Below are 19516 nucleotides of genomic sequence, written 5' to 3' on the forward strand. Positions count from 1 at the left end.
ACTGTGAGAGAGAAAGAGACAGACAGACAGAGAGAGCTGTCATTGCCTCAATCTACAAAGAAAAGGACTCCATGGGCCACGGCGAGGGAGGGAGGCTGCTGTGAGGACTGCGCCCACACAGAATTTACAGGGATCTGGGGAAGAAGGAAGAACATAAGAAGAGCCTGCTGAGTCAGGCCAAAAGGGACAACCTAATCATAGAATGGTAGAGTTGGAAGGGACCTTGAGGGTTATCTAGCCCAACCCTCTGCAATGCAGGAATCTCAACTAAAGCATCCATGACAGATGGTCATCTAACCTCTGCTTAAAAACCTCCAAGGAAGGAGAGTTCACCACCTCCTGAGGGAGTTCGTTCCCCAGTCAAACAGCTCTTGCTGTCAGAAAGTTCTTCCTGATGGTTGTTGGAATCTCCTTGAATGCATTGGTTTGGGTCCTACCCTCCTGAGTAGGAGAAAACAACCTTACTTCATCTTCCATGGTGGCAGCTCTTTAGATATTTGAAGATGGCTATCATATCTTCTCTCTGTCTCCTCTTATCCAAGCTAAACATACTCAGCTCCCTCAACCATTCCTCATAAGGCTTGGTTTCCAGACCCTTGATCATCTTGGTCACCCTCCTCTGCATACATTCTAGCTTGTCAACATCTTTCTTAAATTGTGGCACCCAGAACTGGATGTGGTCTAGGTGTGGTCTAACCTAGGCAGAACAGAGTGGTACTATCATGTCCCTTGACCTGGGCACTAGACTTCTGTTGATGTTGCCTAGAATAGCATTGGCTTTTTTGCTGCTGCATCACACTGTTGACTCATGTTAAGCTTGTGGTCTTCTGGGACCCCCATTTCTTAGACACAACAGTCTCCACTGTATCTTGATTTTCAATGGAAACCCAACCCTGGATGAGCACATGGAACGCCCTGGATTCTCGTGCACTGCTCAGCAGAGATTGGAGGTGGCATGCAACCTCTGCAACAACAATATTTGCTTGGTGATTGACATGGAGTGTTCTAGTTCCATGCACAGCCTCTTTTGTGGGGCAGGTTTAGCATCTTTTTGCCCTACCCTTCAGTCCCATAGCCCTGTCATGACATCTATGCGACTGGTACTCACAGCTGGAGAAGACCAGAGGGCAGGAGTGGGTATCCATTGGGAAGTTCTGCAGCTGGAGGAGGCACTCAGCTTCAATGGTCAACCTGGAGAGGAGATGGGGATGGGGAATACTGGTTGGACAGCTGCTGCAGAAGTACAACTAACCTTGTATGAACATCAATACTTCTGGAGCCTCTCTGTAGCATTTTAGCATCCCCTCAAAAGGTGTGTCAGAAGCCACCTGAGGCCACCAAACCCACATCTAGGCCCATTTCATGATCCATTTATTTCATTCTAAGGCTGGATGTCTCCTTCCCTCTGTGATCCAGTGTGAAAGCAAATGGAACTGGATCCATTCTGCACGAAGAGGCCAGTTGGATGGTCTCTTTGTAGGTGAAAGCCAGGGAGAGACAACCACAAAACCACTTGTGATGTGACCCCCCCCCCAATCGTTCCTGAATTTGCTTATTTTTTGCTGCCCCTCTCTCCCCTGACTCTCATCCCTGTTGAAAGATTGCCTGGGAGCCAGGGGTTTACCTGAGCGTATAGAGGACTTTCCCATCATTCCAGATCCGGAGCAGCTGGTTGGGGGTGGTGATCCAGTGGGAGTCAGCCCTCTTAGAGTTCCTGAAAAAGGTGTCTGGGATCCAAATCCGGCTCACCATATTGGTGTTGAGGGTGAGAGCTTTGAGGGTGCTGTTGAAGCGAAGGCGCCGGTCATACCACGTTTGGGCAAAGAATATGTCAATGGTGTATTCCTGTGAGAGGCACAAAATAACATTATCCACAGCCTGCATAAAACTGAGACCTGCAGCTCTTCACCCTGATGGGTAGCATTTGGTGGAGATCATTATTAGCATTTGTATTGCAGAGGGTTGGACTAGATGACTCTCAGGGGTCCCTTAAGTGGCTTTTCAGGGTGATGCACATCAAGGAATGATAAAAGGTTCCATTGACTGTACAATCACTTGCTCAGGATCACATGAGTAATGAACCCCCTTAAGGAAAGGAAGCAGTGAAGAGATGAGTTTCCAAGGTCCTTTGCACTGAAGGGCAAGTAACTCAGAAAGGGGCTCCATAACTGTGGGGCTCCTCTCAAGAAGACCCTATCTCTCATACATATTAAACTATTGATTTTACTGGTAGCAGATCCTCTGAAGCACATGTTAGTCATAGTGTACAGGTAGGGTAACATGGTGGTCCCAAATCTGCGTTATCCAGACTGAGAGATGATCCAAAATAAACCTATGCAAAGACAGCCTTGAAAGGTGGGAGCACTCACTGAGCAGCAGCAGCAGCTCACTAGCAGTGTAAGCCAGCAGAGGGAGGGCAAGTCTGTCCCTGTGACATCAAAAAAGGGGGCTGTAGAGGGGACAGGTTAGGGTTAGGCAAGAAGGAAGCCAGTCAAACCAGCTCCCTCCTTCTGAAATGCTTGAAAGTTTGAATAAGGCAGCAAATTGGTGCCATCTATGGGGTGCTATGGGGGGCAGGACCCCCCAATATTTTCAAGGAGGGCCCTAGTCTCCCCCCCCCCAATTCCACTGTGATTCTCAAAGCATGTGGCAGCGGGAAGCGTCTTCATCCTGGCATGTCCCTTTGAGGATCACCAGAGTGCCTTCTAGAAAAGTGCTCTGGCAAGCTCCCCAAAGGACACACCAGTTGAAAGCATCTTCGTGCTAGCACATCTTCTGCCAGGGATGCAGTGAAGGTAAGGTGGCTGGTGGTCAGGAGGTGGCAGGTGGCAAGCCAAGTCAGCCTGGCTGGGTTGGGGGGCGGAGAGGCACATATGCAACATTATATACACGCGATGGGCCCTTGCAATGTTGGGGGGGGGCAACTCAGTGTGCCTGGGCAACAGTTTTGGACAAAATGCTTTTAAAAGAGAAACCTAATATTACAGTTTGAGAAGTTCAGGGTCTCTTTTCAACCTTTTCTTGGCTTCTTTCTTCAACAGCAATGCAGCTCTCCCACATCACTTTACTTTTTTTGTTCCATTCTGTTGACTTTCTTTCTAAACACCCTATTTTCTAGTTTGACATACAATATTTTCACTCCCTTCCCCTGACAACCTTTCAATCAACCAGAAGGAGAGTACCATCCTCCTTAATTGCCAGGTTCCTGGGCTGAACATTTTGATCTCCTTTGTAAAAGTAAAACCTTTTCTAACGAACTACTGACACTCCTGTTCTTGTGCAAACTTTCGACCTTCCTGTGAAGGAGAACCAAAGACAAAATGGCTGAAGGTCCTATTCTATCCCACTGCTCCTCACCTCCCATGCCCCAAAGTGGTGCTCATGGGTGTAGCCAATATTTATTTAGGGATGGCAGGCTTTATCTTGGTGGGGGCAGAACTGAGTTATTTGCAACGCAATTGGTCAGTTAGTTATTTTTATTCATTTACAGTGGTACCTTGGGTTAAGTACTTATTTCGTTCCAGAGATCCGTTCTTAACCTGAAACTGTTCTTAAACTGAAGCACCACTTTAGCTAATGGGGCCTCCTGCTGATACCACGCTGCCGGAGCCCAATTTCTGTTCTCATCCTGAAGCAAAGTTCTTAACCCAAGGTAATATTTCTGGGTTAGTGGAGTCTGTAACCTGAAGCGTATGTAACCTGAAGCATGTGTAACCTGAGGTACCACTGTACTTGATTGACCCATGGTGGTGCTGCAGATTCCCTGCCCTCTAGAGCAAATAATGACGATAAACCTTGCCTGGTTGGGTTGGGTTCCTTCTAGGTGCTCCCTGGTGGGCAGTTGCTAAACTAATCCTCTCAGTCTCGTGCTGGGATGGGTAAAAGGTCCCCATAGTTGCTAAATGTCACATGCTACCTTGTGACAGAAGAATACATCTGTATGGAGGAACCAGAACCCAGGTGCTTCTGCCAAGAACCTTGAGGCTAGCACAGACTATACAGGATCAGAGATGAGGTGTCATTGCTGTCTTTGGCTCGGTCACAAGGCACTTTTCCAAAAAGCAAATTTCTTGGTCACCTGAGGAGCAGGAGGCTGATGCACAGGACTGTCCCACAAGGGCAGTTGGAGAGCAAGAGAATCGCCTTAGATTTTGCAAGTTAGGAGGTTTCTGGAAGTGCAACCCAGAGCATATAGCTCAGGATTCCCTTCCCCTGCTATGAGCTTTGAGAGTTCAGTTCAAAGACATGCTGGGAATATTTCCTGCAGGTAGAGGACACACAGAGAGAGAATGGAAGCAATGAAGCAACACAGCCCAGAACAAAGGCCACCTCCTTGCAACTTGTAAGCTTCACTGGGACACAAGTTAAAGACATAGGCAACATCCCAATAGTTTAGTGAATATTTCATGTGTTTCATCATTTAATTCATCTGGATGCCCAAGCCTGTCCAGATGCACTCAAGAAATCTGAAGCACATTACTAAATACAGCCCAGTCAAAACACACAGGGAGGATATGTTGCTGCTTTGGTTCAAGGGCAGCTTCTTTTCTGCTCCCCTCCCCATAAAAAATCAAAACTGTCCTCCCATGTATGTTCCACTCTAACTTTTATGGAAGGGGGCAGTTGAAAAAAACCTGGAGCAACTTTTGGCCCTGGACAATTGTCCCCCATGCCCTGCTATGTGCAATAAATCAGATATTAGCCCCCTGGAAACATAGTGACTGGAGTGGCCTTTGTTTGGCTTTGATGTGGCTGCCCACACAGCTCTTGAATGCTGCTGAGGTACTGTGCTAGTACTTTCAGCTGGAAGTGGAATTAAAATGCAAGCTCACACATAGATATAGTGCTGTTTGCCCCATCAAACTCAGCACTGCCTGTCTCTATGGGTAAGATCTTATATGCTTTTGTGGGGCTTAAGTCCCATTCCGCTATGGTCCTGTTTCTCACTGTCCCTTTGATAAGCAGTTTCCTCCTTGCTCCTTCCCTTTAAAACACCTAGTTAGTTCCTCTTCCTTTCTAGCCATGTGATTCCTGGGCTGAAAGTTAATTAGTCAGTTTTGGCTTTCAGTTAATTACTGGTTTCCTCACTCCAGCTAGAACAACTTCCTGTTATTTTATTTGCAATTGCTTTTGTTTCAAAGAAGAAACCAGCAATTAAATTCTCCTTTCTTGCTCCTAAGGATCAGGAACTGACCAAGGATTCCACCAGATGGCCTGTCAATTCAGCCTTCATCCTGATTTGCTTGAACAAAGCTTATGTAGTAGTTAGACTATATCCAGTTTTATTGGCTATTCATTCTGATTTCATTACAGGTTGGGTATGCAATGATGAACAATCATCCTAAATTCATCCTGGTTTGCTTGTGGTGGGTTTACACATATTTCTGTCAATGAGTTGTTCATCCCACGATTTCCCCATAACTTTCCAAACTGTAAAAAGTCATTTTTTAAAAGTAGATTTATTGTGCTGTGGTGACAAGTGTGCTTTAATCCACTGTAAACATGCCAATCAAAAAAAGTTACAGTGTGCCCTTGAATCCCTCCCTCAAAATACTGACAGACTGGACACACCATAATTATTGTCATTCAAGAAGGTGACAGAACCAGAAGCAACTAAACAGCTGCTCAAAAAGGAAACTTTCACTTAAAGGCACACTAACCCTGCCAAGCCTCAGTGGAACTGCACCAGTACACACTGGCTATGCTGGTGTTATGACTGCATTCCTTAAGTGAGGAAAGTGCTTCTACAGATCAGGTGTAGAAAATGGCAACAGGAAGAGAACCTCAGAACAATGTCATTGGGGTTCAGTGTCAAGAAATAGTGCCTTCCAGTAGCACCTTAGAGACCAACTAAGCTTGTTATTGATATGAGCTTTGTGTGCATGCACACTTCTTCAGATACCTAAAGATATATGAAGAAGTGTGCATGCACATGAAAGCTCATACCAATAACTAACTTAGTTGGTCTCTAAGGTGCTACTAGAGGGACGCGGGTGGTGCTGTGGTCTAAACCACAGAGCCTAGGACTTGCCGATCAGAAGGTCAGGGATTCGAATCCCTGCGACGGGGTGAGCTCCCGTTGCTCGGCCTGCTCCTGCCAACCTAGCAGTTTGAAAGCACGTCAAAGTGCAAGTAGATAAATAGATACCACTCCAGCGGGAAGATAAACAGTGTTTCCGTGTGCTGCTCTGGTTCGCCAGAAGCGGCTTAGTCATGCTGGCCACATCACCCGGAAGCTGTATGCCGGCTCCCTCAGCCAATAAAGCGAGATGAGCGCAGCAACCCCAGAGTCGGTCACGACTGGACCTAATGGTCAGGGGTCCCCTTTACCTTTACTTAAGGTGCTACTGGAAAGAATTTTTTAATTTTGTTTTGACTATGGCAGACCAACAAGGCTACCTACCTGTAACAAGAAATAGTGCCTGCACTAGACCAGCTGGTTGGTGACATGGAAGCAAAACAAATTTCTCATGGAGAATCTGAATTATTTTAGAGCCTGGCCTGGCTCAGATGAGATTCCCCCCAAAATGGCTCAGTTGCTGCTCTCACTTGTCTCCCTTTTCTTCAGAAAGATTGCAGGACAAACATGACAGCTGCTCTTCCTGTTCTCTTTCTTTTACCTGATCAGACCCTGCTCCTGCTCCAGTAATGGTTGCCATATGGCTTGGAAGCAACACCTGCCATAGACTCTCTGAGAAAGGCTGAACAATCAAACTATCCTAGGGCCCCTGCCCCCAACCTACTGGGGGAATTTGGGAAGAAGGGCTAGATATAAATTAAATAAACAAACAGATTATACACATAATGCAGAAATGCTCATCAACAGGCTTCTTCCACCAGTTCTAATGCACATTGCAGTTAAGGTGGCCTTTAAGTAACCCAGGTGCAAAGAGTCAACAGGCATCATACAGTGGCTCAAGTCTTAGCCTTGGGGTCAAATGTGGCTTAGCTTTGATTAACTTTCCTCTTTCGGCCTCTGTTCCTCAACTGCCCACTGGGCCTGTAAGGGGACAGAGAGCCTTTCCAGGAAGGTCAGGGCACTGTCTACTGGCTACAGCAATGAGATGTTTGTCTGCTCCTACCCATGGACCATTTTTACAACACACCCCCCCCCAGACCACATGCAATGAGGTCAGTTATGCTCCTGTAGCACCTCCTGTGGCAACACCACCTCCCAAGCAGGTGCAGCCTGACACTATTAGCAGCAGATCATAATGCCCTAGATGCATATGCTCAGCTCATGACTAGCAGTCCTCACCTAAGAGACCAGGAGAGAACTTGAGCATGACATCAGCCAAGTTCTGCTCAGGATAACACAACATGTCTGTAGTTAAGAAGACAAGGCTTTTGATAGGAAGAAGCTGGAGGCTGTACAGCATAATTATGGGATTGGAGTGTCACCACCACCGCTGGGCCACCTGCTCACTGACCTTCCTCTATTCACAGTACTTTAGCACACTTCCAATCAAAGTTGGGGAGGGCTGCAGCTGAGCTGGGGTTCTGCCCTCCAACAGGCAAGAAGTGTAGGAGATTTGCAGCCAAAATCTAATAATACATATTCTTGTAATTAGTAAGTCTAGGGGCTAATGACCACAGAACAAAAATTTCTAGGTGGGCAGACTCAGACAACAGGAATGCAATTGGTGGAGAGAGAGGGCTATGTGATGTCATTTCCCCTGTTTCCAGTGGCAGGAAGAAATGAGAGACATAATCCCTTATGCTTCCTGTTGCACACTTTCTCTTTGTTCTTCTGCACCATGTCTTCAATGGAGATGGATATATGTCTATGCTCTCACTGAGTGCAGATTCCATTTTAGAAGTCAGCTATGTATTTTGTAACCTAGAAGTATTTTTACCTGCATTGCTTTTGCTGCTGTTGTTTGCTGAAAATGTGTGCAATACTTTAAGTCTATTTTTAACTTACTTTGCAGTGTGGTTTGATTTTTCTCTCTCTCTCTCTCACTCACACACACACACACACAGTGACACACACATCAATTGTGGTAATTAGAGAGGGGGGAGTCAGCTTGCTAAATATAATGAGCTGTATCAACCTTTCCTAAGCTTCTAGTTTTCTGCCAAGGGGTGGTAATCTAAAGCTCCGCCCTACTCAGCTTCTAAGTGCAAATGCTAAACTGATTATTCTAAATGTTTAAGTCTCTCACACATAATGGGGGACTGGAAGGATAATTGTAATTAATATATCCTCTCCTACCTACTAAATCCATCCCACAAGAAGAAGATGGGCTATAGTGTCCCTTCCCCTTCTCTGGTCTAGGGGTCATTAGAAAAGGATCTGAAAATAAAAGTGCCAGTATCATAATACCATTATTGAAATCTATGGTGCAACCACATTTATTATAGCATGTGAAGTTCCGGTCACCTCACCTCAAAAAGGATACTGTGGACTTGGAAAACATTCAGAAAAGGGCAAGCAAAATAGTCCAGCAAGATGCTGGAATGACTCCCCTGTGAGGGAAGATTGCAGCGTTTGGGAATTTTTAGTTTAATGAAAATGGAATGAAAAGGTGGCATGATAGTTTGTAAAATTATGCATGGCACAAAGAAAGTGTATACAGAAAAGTTTTTCTACCTGTCTCCTGGAGCTCATGGACATCCTACAAAGCTGAGTATTGGGATTCAGGACAGATAAAAGGAAGGACATTTTAGTTAAATTTTGGAGCTTGTCCCCTCAAGAGGCAGCGATGGCCACCAGCCTGGATGTCATTAAAAGACAACTGGTCAAATTTGTGGAGGAGAGGGCTATTGATGCCCACTAGCCATAATGACTATGTTCTGCTTCCATAGTCAGAGGGAGGAAAGCTTCTGCAAACCAGTTGCTGGAAACCACAGGAGGGCTCTTGGTCTTGTCTTCTAGGCATAGCATCACCCTCATCAGCGGCAGCCAGCCGGAGCTTCTACTCTTCCTCCTCCTCCTGGTTATCAAATTTGTCGTCCAATAATTTAATATTTACATTTTTCTGCTGTTTTAAGAATAGAGTGCTGTCCTTGGTCCTGAAGCCTTACAGCACTTTACAGAATATAAAAAGAGCCTCTTAAAATTTGTTAGTTCAAAGGAAGAGTTTTTGCAGCCTTCGTTCCTTCCTGTGAGCAGGCTTTTCACAAATGAAAGCTGCTGCTCCCCTAGCACAGCGCCCTACCTCTCCTTTCTTAGTATGCATGGCAGCAGCTTCAGCAAAGAGGCTCGGCATTATAGCTTTAAAAAGGTTCTTATTATTTGCCAAGGAAATGCTGATGGCTTACTGAAAACACATGTTCAGTGGTTTAACAGGGAAAGGGTCTCTTCACCCCTTTGAATAAGCAATTGGCAATGAAAAAGGGATTAGCTCAGCCTGCTCCAGTGGAAGGCTGAGCAACGATGAGGCCAAGGGTGGAGGGGGAGGAATGATTCTGTGGGGCTGGAAGATTCCTAGTCTCAGCCGACCATATAAGAAAGAGGACAGGGCATGGGCAACTTCAATCCCAGCTGACTTCAGGGGGACTTTGCAGCTAGTAATTCTGGCAGCACTAAATCCCTAACATATTGGTGGTGGGTGGGTGGGGGGTCGTCTCCGTGTGTATATTCTCTGGTGAGTATACAGATGAGATAAGAAGATAACAACATAAGAATAGTCCTGCTGGATCAGGCCAGTGGCCCACCTAACCTAGCATCCTGTTATCACAGTGGCCCACTAGATGCCTCAGTGGGAAACCCTCAAGGAGGATTCAAGCACAAGAGTACCCTTCCCTTCTGTGGTTTCCAGAAACTAGGATTCGGAAGCATCACAGCCTCCAACCATGGAGGCAGAACATAGTCATTTTGGATAGTAGCCACTGATATTCTTCACCTCTTCCAGTAATTTGGAGGATCCTCTGTTAAAGCCATCCAAGTTGGTTGTTATCATTGCCTCCTGTGGAAGCAAGTTCCATAGTTGAACAATGCACTGTATGTAGGATTTAATTTTTTTAATCTATCCTGAATCTTCTAACATTGAGCTTCACTGGATGCCCACAAGTCACTTTCTTTCCTTCTCTCCTTTCCCCTCACCAACCCACTTATACACATATCCGCCACTCCACATTTATTCCAGTTTCCACTGTTCTCCCAAAGGGTTCAGCACTCACCATGTGGATCACAGAGACAGGCCCAATGCTGTTTACATAGATGTCCACATCAATGAAAGTGGGCTTGACTGTAAAAGAGACCGCAAAAGAGAAGACAGGTCAGCCATGGGAGAGGGTTACATGCCAAGGGCAGCCATGAGGATGGGTGAGCTCAGTGATTTATGTGTTCCCAAAAGTGCACCCAAAAGTGGCTCTGAAAACAATACAACAATGCAATCCAATGAAATTCAATGAAAATGTGCAGACAGCAAACTTAACAGCAGTAAGAGAAACACAATAATTAAAACTTTTAAAAAATAAATGCCCATGAACACAAATCAGTTTTCTGTGTCTATTTAAAAGTTAGCCATGAAGGGGCCTGGGGCGTCTCTCATTGGGAGGCTGATCCATAATTTGGGTGCCACCCACAGTCAAAAAGTCCACACCTGCTATGCCTGTGCCCAGAACAAGGTTGCCCCAATGATGAGACATGGAGAAGCAGCCACCTCAGATGGCAAAAGATCCCAAGGCGGTACTTTCATGGGCACCCCACCTACCCTGCCTGTGCCACCTGCTTCTGCTGCCACTGGAGAAGTAGCACTGGTGCCAATTTCCTCCAAGATCTCATAGTGGAGATGATAGGGCAGGCAGTGCAATAGTGGTGTAGCTTGGGAGGGTCTGAGGGGGCTGTCACCCTGGGCACAGTTGGGGGGATCACGTGCCCTGCCCCATCATGATCTGCTGTGTACTCAGCACCCTGAAGCCTAAGGGCACTATGAGAAGGACATAACGAGCCATGGTGTCCCCCCTGTGAGCCAAACAACACTCGTAAAAGCAGTGCTGTGCTCCCAGGGCCCAGGGTGCACACCTGCTCACAGCATGTTTTTGTGAGTCTTGCAAAGCGACACTGGCCCTGTGGGGCACCATGAGTGCACCCTGCTTTGCAGCAGTGGGCAAGGCTCACTCCGGTAGCATGCCCTGCCAATGGCCCTGCCCCTTGGAGCACCCTCCGCATGCCCATGCACCCACCCACCCTGAGGGCATGCCACTCCTGGGTGAGGCTTTGCAAGGGATCCTCCTTAAGAAGCTCTTACAAAACCTCATTGCTGAGCAGGAAAGGGGGAGATTAAGCAAAGACCTCTCTTTAAGGAAAGGCTCTTCTTGAATCTCCCCACCTCGCTGGTGGGGGTGGCATGGCTTTGCAAGGACTGCTCCTTAAGGGGAAGCCCTTGCAGAGCCTAACAGCTGCCCATCATGAGGCCAACAGTGGGACAGTTTGCTGCTGGTGCCAAAACACCTCAGGCTGCCCCTGGCCCAGAGGAGAGCACCCTTAAGAGAAGTTCTTGAAAAGGTTCCTTTGGAAGTGGGCAGTTCCTTGCAGCTGAAGCAGCCAAAGCCACTGCCTCAAATTGAACCCAGAAACATTTTAGACTCCAATGCATAATACAATCTGCTCTGCTGCTCCCAGAAAACTCTCTGTCAGCTAAAGTTTCTGGGCTCTCTTGGAAGGGCAGCCTAAGGAGCAAACTAAGGCAACTTGTGGCTAACATTTTTTTTTTAAGTAGCCACAATAAAAAAAAGAAGCAGAAGCAGCAGGTGCGGAGCCCTGATCCAGAAAGTGTTTTCAATCTGGATCAGGAGCATGTGCTAGTTTTTCTGCTGAAAATTGTCCCCTATCTAGCAGTTGGGTAGGGAAAATTTTCCAGTAGAAAACTGGCCTGGGACCCCTCTATGGCTGCTTTTCCTCAAAAGAAAAAGTGGCCAGATTAAGCTGCACCCAGTGTACACCCACCTGCCCACCCAGACTGACTGTAAGTAAGCAAGTGGTAGACTGAGACTGGGGCCGCACCCCTTTTGCTCTCATTGCCCACCCTCTACTACTTTTGCCCTCTGCCTCTACACCCCAGTGCTGCTGGACTTGGGAACCTGGTGCTCAGCATACAAAACATCAGTACCAGCAATCAATCATGTTCCACGTACTTCCCCTTTCTTTGCAACCTGCACCCCTCAGTCAAGGGTGCCTTCCAGCTGAGGTCTCCCTTGGGAGGAGGAAAACTTACTGCTGATATCGGGGCGCAGCTTGTTGTCATAGTTCTGGAGGAGGGAGTTGAGGATCTGTGTGGCATCCGTCTCCTGGGCTTTGGGGGTCAGGACCCAGGTTTTGTTGGTGTTGCTGAGGTAATCGTAGTCATATTCCTCTGTGCTCTCTGCCCTGCAAGAGAAACAGGAAGTCCATGGAGGAGCGGGCAATGGGAAAAGCATATCTCGATCTCAGACCCTGGAGAGTTGCTGGCAGTCAAAGGAGCTACTCAGGGGCAGGTGGGGGCAGCAGGGGACATTTCTGCCCACCAACACCATCGCAACATTTTGGAGAGGAGGTACCGTATTTTTTGCTCTATAGGACGCACCCGACCATAGGATGCACCTTGTTTTAGAGGGGGAGAACAAGAAAAAAAATTCTCCCCCTCTCTGCGCAGCCCCCCTTCAGCGAACCGGCAGGAGAAACAGAGCCCCTTCCATTTCTCCTGCCACTTCGCTGAAGGGGCGCTGTGCAGAGAGGGGGAGAATTTTTTTCTTGTTCTCCCCCTCTAAAACAAGGTGCATTCAGTGCGTTCAAGGTGCATTCAGTCGCCTTCAGTGAAGGCAACCCAAAGCCTCTGAAGCACAGTGGGAACTTTCAACCTGCTCTTCCTGTTCCTTTCGACCTGCTCTTTGGGGTTGGCGGTGGGGGGAAGCACGCTTCCTCCCACCGCCAGCCTCAAAGAGCAGGTCGGGGCTGGCGGGGGAAGCCCGGGTTGCCCCCCCCCAGCCCCGTGGACCACACATTCGCTCCATAAGACGCACAGACATTTCCCCTTAGATTTTAAGAGGAAAAGGTGCTTTTCATATCAGTCCTGGAGGTTTTGTTAAACATGATTAGAAAGGACCAGTTGGTTAAAGGAGTTCAGGTCGGAGTCAGACACTACAAACTAAGAGCATTTGCAGATGACCTAGTATTGACCCTGCAACAGCCAGACACTAGTACCAAAAGAGTATTAGAATTAATTGAGATATTTGGTCAAGTAGCAGGATTTAAATTGAACAAACAAAAAACGAAAGTGCTGGAAAAAAAATTAACAATGGAGGAAAGAGAGAGATTTCAGAATGAAACAGGTTTGGAAATAACGAAAAAAGTGAAATACCTGGGGATAAACTTAACATCTAAGAATGTGAATTTATTTAAGGATAATTACGAAAAATGTTGGTTAGAAGTAAAGAAAGATCTAGAAATATGGTCAAGGTTGAGACTTTCCTTGTTAGGCCGAATTGCTACTATTAAGATGAATGTATTGCCTAGAATGTTATTTTTATTTCAGACATTGCAGATCTTGGACAAGATGGACTGTTTCAAGAAGTGGCAGAAAGATATATCAAAATTTGTCTGGCAGGGCAAAAAGCCCAGAATAAAATTTAAGATCTTAACTGATGCAAAAGATAGAGGGGGGTTTGCCCTGCCGGACTTAAGACTTTATTATGAATCGGCAGCTTTCTGTTGGCTGAAACACTGGCTACTTCTTGAGAACACAGACATTTTGGATCTGGAAGGGTACGATAATAACTTTGGCTGGCATGCATACTTATGGTACGATAAGGCAAAGGTGTATAAAGGTTTCAAAAATCATATTGTTAGGAAAGCATTATATAATGTTTGGATCCGATATAAAGATCTGTTGGAAAGTAAAACTCCCAGGTGGCTGTCACCAATGGAAGCCAAGGAGGTGAAAAAACTTAATATGGATTCTAAATGGCCAAAATATTGTGAAATCTTAGAACATGATGGTGAAAGAGTTAAACTTCAGAGTTATGAGAAATTAAAGTCCAAAGTTCGAGATTGGTTGCACTATCATCAGATAAATGAGACATTTAAACAGGATAGGAAAATAGGATTTCAGAAAGAGAGGTCAAAATTAGAAACAGAACTGTTAGAACCCAATACTAAGAATTTGTCAAGAATGTATAATTTGCTGTTGAAATGGAATACATAGGATGAAACAGTGAAATCAGCTATGATTAAATGGGCACAAGACATCGGTCATGACATTATGTTTGCTGACTGGGAACAGTTATGGACCACTGGTGTTAGATTTACCGCATGTAATGCTTTGAAAGAAAACATAATGAAAATGATCTATAGGTGGTACATGACCCCAGTCAAGCTTGCAAAAATCTATCATTTGCCCAATAATAAATGTTGGAAATGTAATGAGACTGAAGGTACTTTTTACCACCTTTGGTGGACCTGCCCGAAGATTAAAGCTTTTTGGGAAATGATCTATAATGAAATCAAGAAAGTCCTTAAGTGGACCTTTCCTAAGAAACCTGAGGCTTTTTTTTTTTTTTAAAATAATTTTTATTAGTTTTACAACATAAACAAAAAACAAACAAACATAACGCGACTTCCCCAAACCTCCCCTTCACTGCATCCTTATTTTAAATTTTTTTTTAGCAATCCTTCATCCCTTTTTATATTTAATTCTCTTTAGAGCTTTTTTCTAAATTTCAATTTTTACAGCTGTAATTCTTTATATCTAATCCCTTGACATCTTTAACATTCCAAAATTTTACAACAATTTTTAAGATAGGTTTTAAATTTTTTCCAGTCTTCTTCCACTGTCTCTCTCTTCTGGTCACGGATTCTGCCGGTCATCTCTGCCAGTCCCATGAATTCAGTCACCTTGGTCTGCCATTCTTCCAGAGTAGGTACTTCTTTAGTCTTCCAATACTTCGCCAAAAGAATTCTTGCTGCTGTTGTTGCGTACATAAAGAATGTTCTATCTTTCTTTGGAACCGTTTGGCCCACCATGCCCAAGAGAAAAGCCTCTGGTTTCTTTATAAATGTCCACTTAAGGATTTTCTTAATTTCATTATAGATCATTTCCCAGTAGGCCTTAATCTTCGGGCAGGTCCACCAAAGATGATAGAAAGTTCCTTCTCATTCATTACACTTCCAACAATTGTTATTGGGCAAGTGATATATCTTTGCAAGCTTGACTGGGGTCATGTACCACCTATAGATCATTTTCATTATATTTTCTTTCAAGAAACCTGAGGCTTTTCTCTTGGGCATGGTTGGCCAATTGGTGTTAAAGAGGGACAGGATTTTTTTTATGTATGCTACCACAGCAGCAAGAATTCTTCTGGCAAAGTATTGGAAGATGCAAGAACTACCTACTCTGGAAGAATGGCAAACAAAGGTGACGGACTTTATGGGACTGGCTGAGATGACTGGCAGAATCCGCGACCAGGGGAAGGAGACAGTGGAAGAGGACTGGAAGAAATTTAAAATATATCTTAAAAACTGTTGTAAAATTGAGGAGTGTTAAGATGTCAAGGGGTAAGAAGCAGAGAATTACAGCTGTAATTAACAAATTAAAGAAAACTTAATGAAAGGGAATTATAGATAAATTGACTAAAGGGTTGCTAAAGAATCATAAAACAAGGATGCAGTGATGGGGAGGTATGGGGAAGTCGAAGGAAAGAAGGTGCATGAAAATAAGATTATGAAGTTATACATGTTTAAATGTTTTGTATGTTTTTGTTTTGTGTTTCGCTTGTCTTTATTATGTGTTTGGAAAATGAATAAAAATTATTATAAAAAAAAAGAGAGGTGCAGGGGGCTTTTAGACGGGGGCTTAATATTGCAAAGGGGTTATTGGCAACAGTATTTTTTTAAAAAATAAAAATTAATTGGATTTCAAAAAAAAAAAAAGGAAAAGGTGCGTCTTATGGAGCGAAAAATACGGTATATAACACAACAGGCATACGTGAACCTCAATACAAGTTGATGTGCTATAGCAGTACAAATCAATATAGGACTATGTGTGTTCCTGGTACTTTACATAGCACAAGAGGAGAACTCCATGTCCCAAGGAGCATACAATCAAAATTCAGCACAGGGAAAAGCAGGAGCAGTTGGGTGAAAATGACCAGCAGGGGGTAAAGCAAGAAGCAGTATGCAACTGCGACAGTTCCCCCTGCTTAGGCTTACTCTCAGGGTAAGGAATCATAGGGCATGGGATCCAGGGGGTGCTCATTTGAATAAATGCTGTTCAAGTCACTGAAGCAGAGTCCAAATTGTGGGGAAATAAATATATGAATCCCTGTGACCCATGTGTGTGGGGTAAATAACAAAAGAATCAGCTGGGTGCCTGGATTCAACATGTGGGGCTAAACTCACTTTCTTTCTTTCTTTTTAATTTTCTTTTTATTGAGTTTCTCTTCAAAAAAAAAACCAAAAGAAAAAAACAAATCAACAAATTCAAAAGAAATATCCATACATAGCACAAAAATAACATCCATTACAATTCTTTGTCTTCTTCCTTGAATCTTTATATCTTTAGATATTTAAACCTTTCCTCTACGCACCTATTGACCTCCTTCCCTCCCGATTTTGGGCTTCTTAATAAAGATTCTTTCTTTTTTCTGCAGCTATTAATTGTTGGGGCTAAACTCACTTTCTAGTAGGAGAGAGCACCCAGTAGCAGAGTTCAAACTCACAAAAGTTTAGCAACAGTATAACATGGGAAAATAGGTTCTTAGACCCCTTATCCTGTTTGGTTTTATAAAGAGCTCCCCTCTTTCTATCTCTCCTGCAATGAACAGACCACACACTGTTAAGTACATTTAAAATGCTTTGCTTAAAGGTGTGTGGTCTGTTCATTGCAAAAGAGGTATAAAGAGAGTAGCTTGTTCAAAAGGTCAGATTAATGCGTTTATCCAAACAGCAGCAAGAAGAACACAGGCAGATTACTTGGGGGGGGGGGGATACGGAAAGATAGTTTCAAACACATGGTCTGCACTTGGAGTGAAGATTAGACACGTACTTCCTGATAGGATACATGGTGAAAAGGGTGATAAGAGGAAGAGAATGCTCCACTTCTTTACTCATTGGAGAACGTGTGTGTGTGTGTGTGTGTGTGTGTGTGTGTACTAGTTGAGTCTAGGAATCCAACTCTGTGGTTTTAACCCCTTTTCACACTAACTAGCACTCATGCATAGTTATGTTTTACTGCAATTTCCCCCACACATGACATGCTCATGCAGAGATAACTCCTGACAAAAGTGAAGGCTGCAAAGAACCAGGGCTGTAAAGAACTGGAGGCTTGAGTGGCAGGTGCTCTGCTACACTAAATCTGTACAGTTCTGGCTATCTCATCTCAAAAAGGAGATTGAAGAGCTGGAAAAGTTTCAGAAAAGGGCAACAATAATGATCAATGAGATGGAGCAACTCCCCTACGTGGAAAGGTTGCAGCATTTGGAGCTTTTTAATTTAGAGAAAAGGCAAGTAAGAGGCAACGTGATAGAAGTTTATAAAATCATGCATGGCATGGAGAAAGTGGACAGAGAAAACTAAACCACCCCCCCAGAAACACTAGAATTTGTGGGCGTCAAATGAAGCTGAATGTTGGAAGATTCAGGATAGATAACATGAAGTCCTTTATGCAGCACAGAGTTAAACTATGGAACTCCCTTCCACAAGAGGCAGTCATGGCCACCAACTTGGATGTTCTTAATAGAGGATTAGACAAATTCATAGAGAAAGCTATCCATGGCTACTTCTTCCTCTACAGGCAGTAATGCTTCGCAACGGCAGCTGCTGGAAACCAGAGGAAGGGAAAGTGTTCTTTTGCTCAGGTCCTGATTGTGGGCTTCTATTTTGAGCATCTGCTTGGCCACTGCAAGAACAGGATGCTGGACTAGATGGGCCCCCTTTGGCCTGATACATCAGGGCTCATCTTATGTTCTTATGCTCTTTTGAATCCCAGGCAGGAAAACTGAGAGATCATTTCAATATGTGCCATTGGGTAAGTTGGCTGCTGTGATGTGCCCCAGCACACGTGCACGCACGCAGACGCACACATCCCGTAATACAATAAGGCACTGGATTTAAAGACGTGTGCCTCGAGGTGCCCCTTCCTCTGCCTGCTTATTGATTCAATTTTAGTGAGAAGTTTACAATCTCCCCTCCCTGCTTCCACTTCCCAGTAATAAGCAGGGGAAGCTCTTCCATCTCCCAGGTGTAATAAGTGATGGCAAGGCTCCTGCAGGCACCAAGCAATTAGGGAGGTGCAGGGGACATGCCTTGTGCCTGTTAATGGAAATGTCACACGCAGCAAACATTTTGCAATCAAGAGCTGAGCAGGCTGGAGGAGATGTTGTGTCAAGACACAGCAATTCAATCTGGCAACTTGTGAAAGGTACAGCCCAGCTCTTGTCTTGCTCAAACGGAATCAAGAGGAAAAGGTATTCATGCCTGACATACTGTAAAACCTGCTTGTCAAAACAAGCACCTCTCTTGACCAGGCAATTCATGAAAAGGCAGCTCAGATGGGAGAGACCTACTGGAGCACTATCATCCTGTGTGCGTGTGTGCGCGCATGCACACACGCATGCATTCACACACACACACATTTTATGGTGGGTGTGCATGATGGGCTGTGAGGGGCAGGCAAGCTAAGGGACAGTTTCTTCCCTGGCCAGGGATGTGTCAGCCATATTAATTAACAGATTCAGAAGAGAAAGATGGATTTTGACATCCCCTCCTTGGGTGATGCTTGACATTATCCCAAAATCAAGCCATGTCAGCAGAGGCCAAGCACACTTGGTTAAAGAAAGAGCACCCAGACCTCAGCTACTGTAGTCAGCTCAGAAGGGGGCAACAAAAACACACCAGATTGGCAGATTCAGAGATTAGTTTCCAGATCTGAATTGTGCTGTTTTTCTGGTCCAGACACTTCTGAGGAGGTGTGTAAGCTCATCAACTCTGATTGGCAGTCCATGTGGGAAACAATAGTTCAGCCAAAATAAAATTTCATGTGTTGCTAGATAAGCAAAGGCACATGGGGCTCCCCTGCATATTCGTAGAGAGAGCACTCTGTGAGGTCACATCCTCTGCTTATCTTCACAGGGAAAGGTAAGCAAAAGAAGAAGAATCTTTACTACTTATGTCCTGCTCAGAGCTCAGTCTTCTTCCCCATGTAACAAAAGAGAGAGGATGGTTGTCTGTGCTCTCCTGAGCACAGACTCCATTTTGATCTCAACCATATACTGTATTTTGTAATGTACAAGTAGATTCTGCCTGTCTTGTTTTTTACTGCTGCTTACTGCTCAATCAAATCTGAAGCTTTATGTAAGTAAACAAAAACAAAAAATTCTTGCATTACAGACTTCTCTGAGTTTATTTTGTTTAGAGGGATAAAAAGGGGAACATACAATCTGCTGAAGCATCCTGGATATTAATATTAAGGTAAAGCAACCCTTTGTCTCAGGAGTTTCCACATTTTATAATGCAAAGAAATGTCAATTTTAAACTCTGCTTACTTGACATTAAGCTCATACAAGTAAGAGGAGGGATAAATAAGAATATCCTATC

At 44.7% G+C, this 19516-nt stretch overlaps 1 protein-coding gene across 1 annotated transcript in view; it reads right to left on the bottom strand.

The window, feature by feature from the left end:
- LOC309333508 (gamma-aminobutyric acid receptor subunit gamma-4-like) overlaps window positions 1-19516 on the bottom strand; it is a 44686-nt gene that overhangs the window by 11793 nt on the left and 13377 nt on the right. Inside the window, 4 exon segments of the mRNA XM_081847140.1 lie at window positions 1109-1191; window positions 1625-1845; window positions 10126-10193; window positions 12165-12316. Coding sequence (XP_081703266.1) covers window positions 1109-1191; window positions 1625-1845; window positions 10126-10193; window positions 12165-12316 — 524 coding nt within the window.

The sequence above is a fragment of the Podarcis erhardii genome, assembly GCF_964252035.2.
Source record: "Podarcis erhardii genome assembly, chromosome: Z".
Lineage (NCBI taxonomy): Eukaryota > Metazoa > Chordata > Lepidosauria > Squamata > Lacertidae > Podarcis > Podarcis erhardii.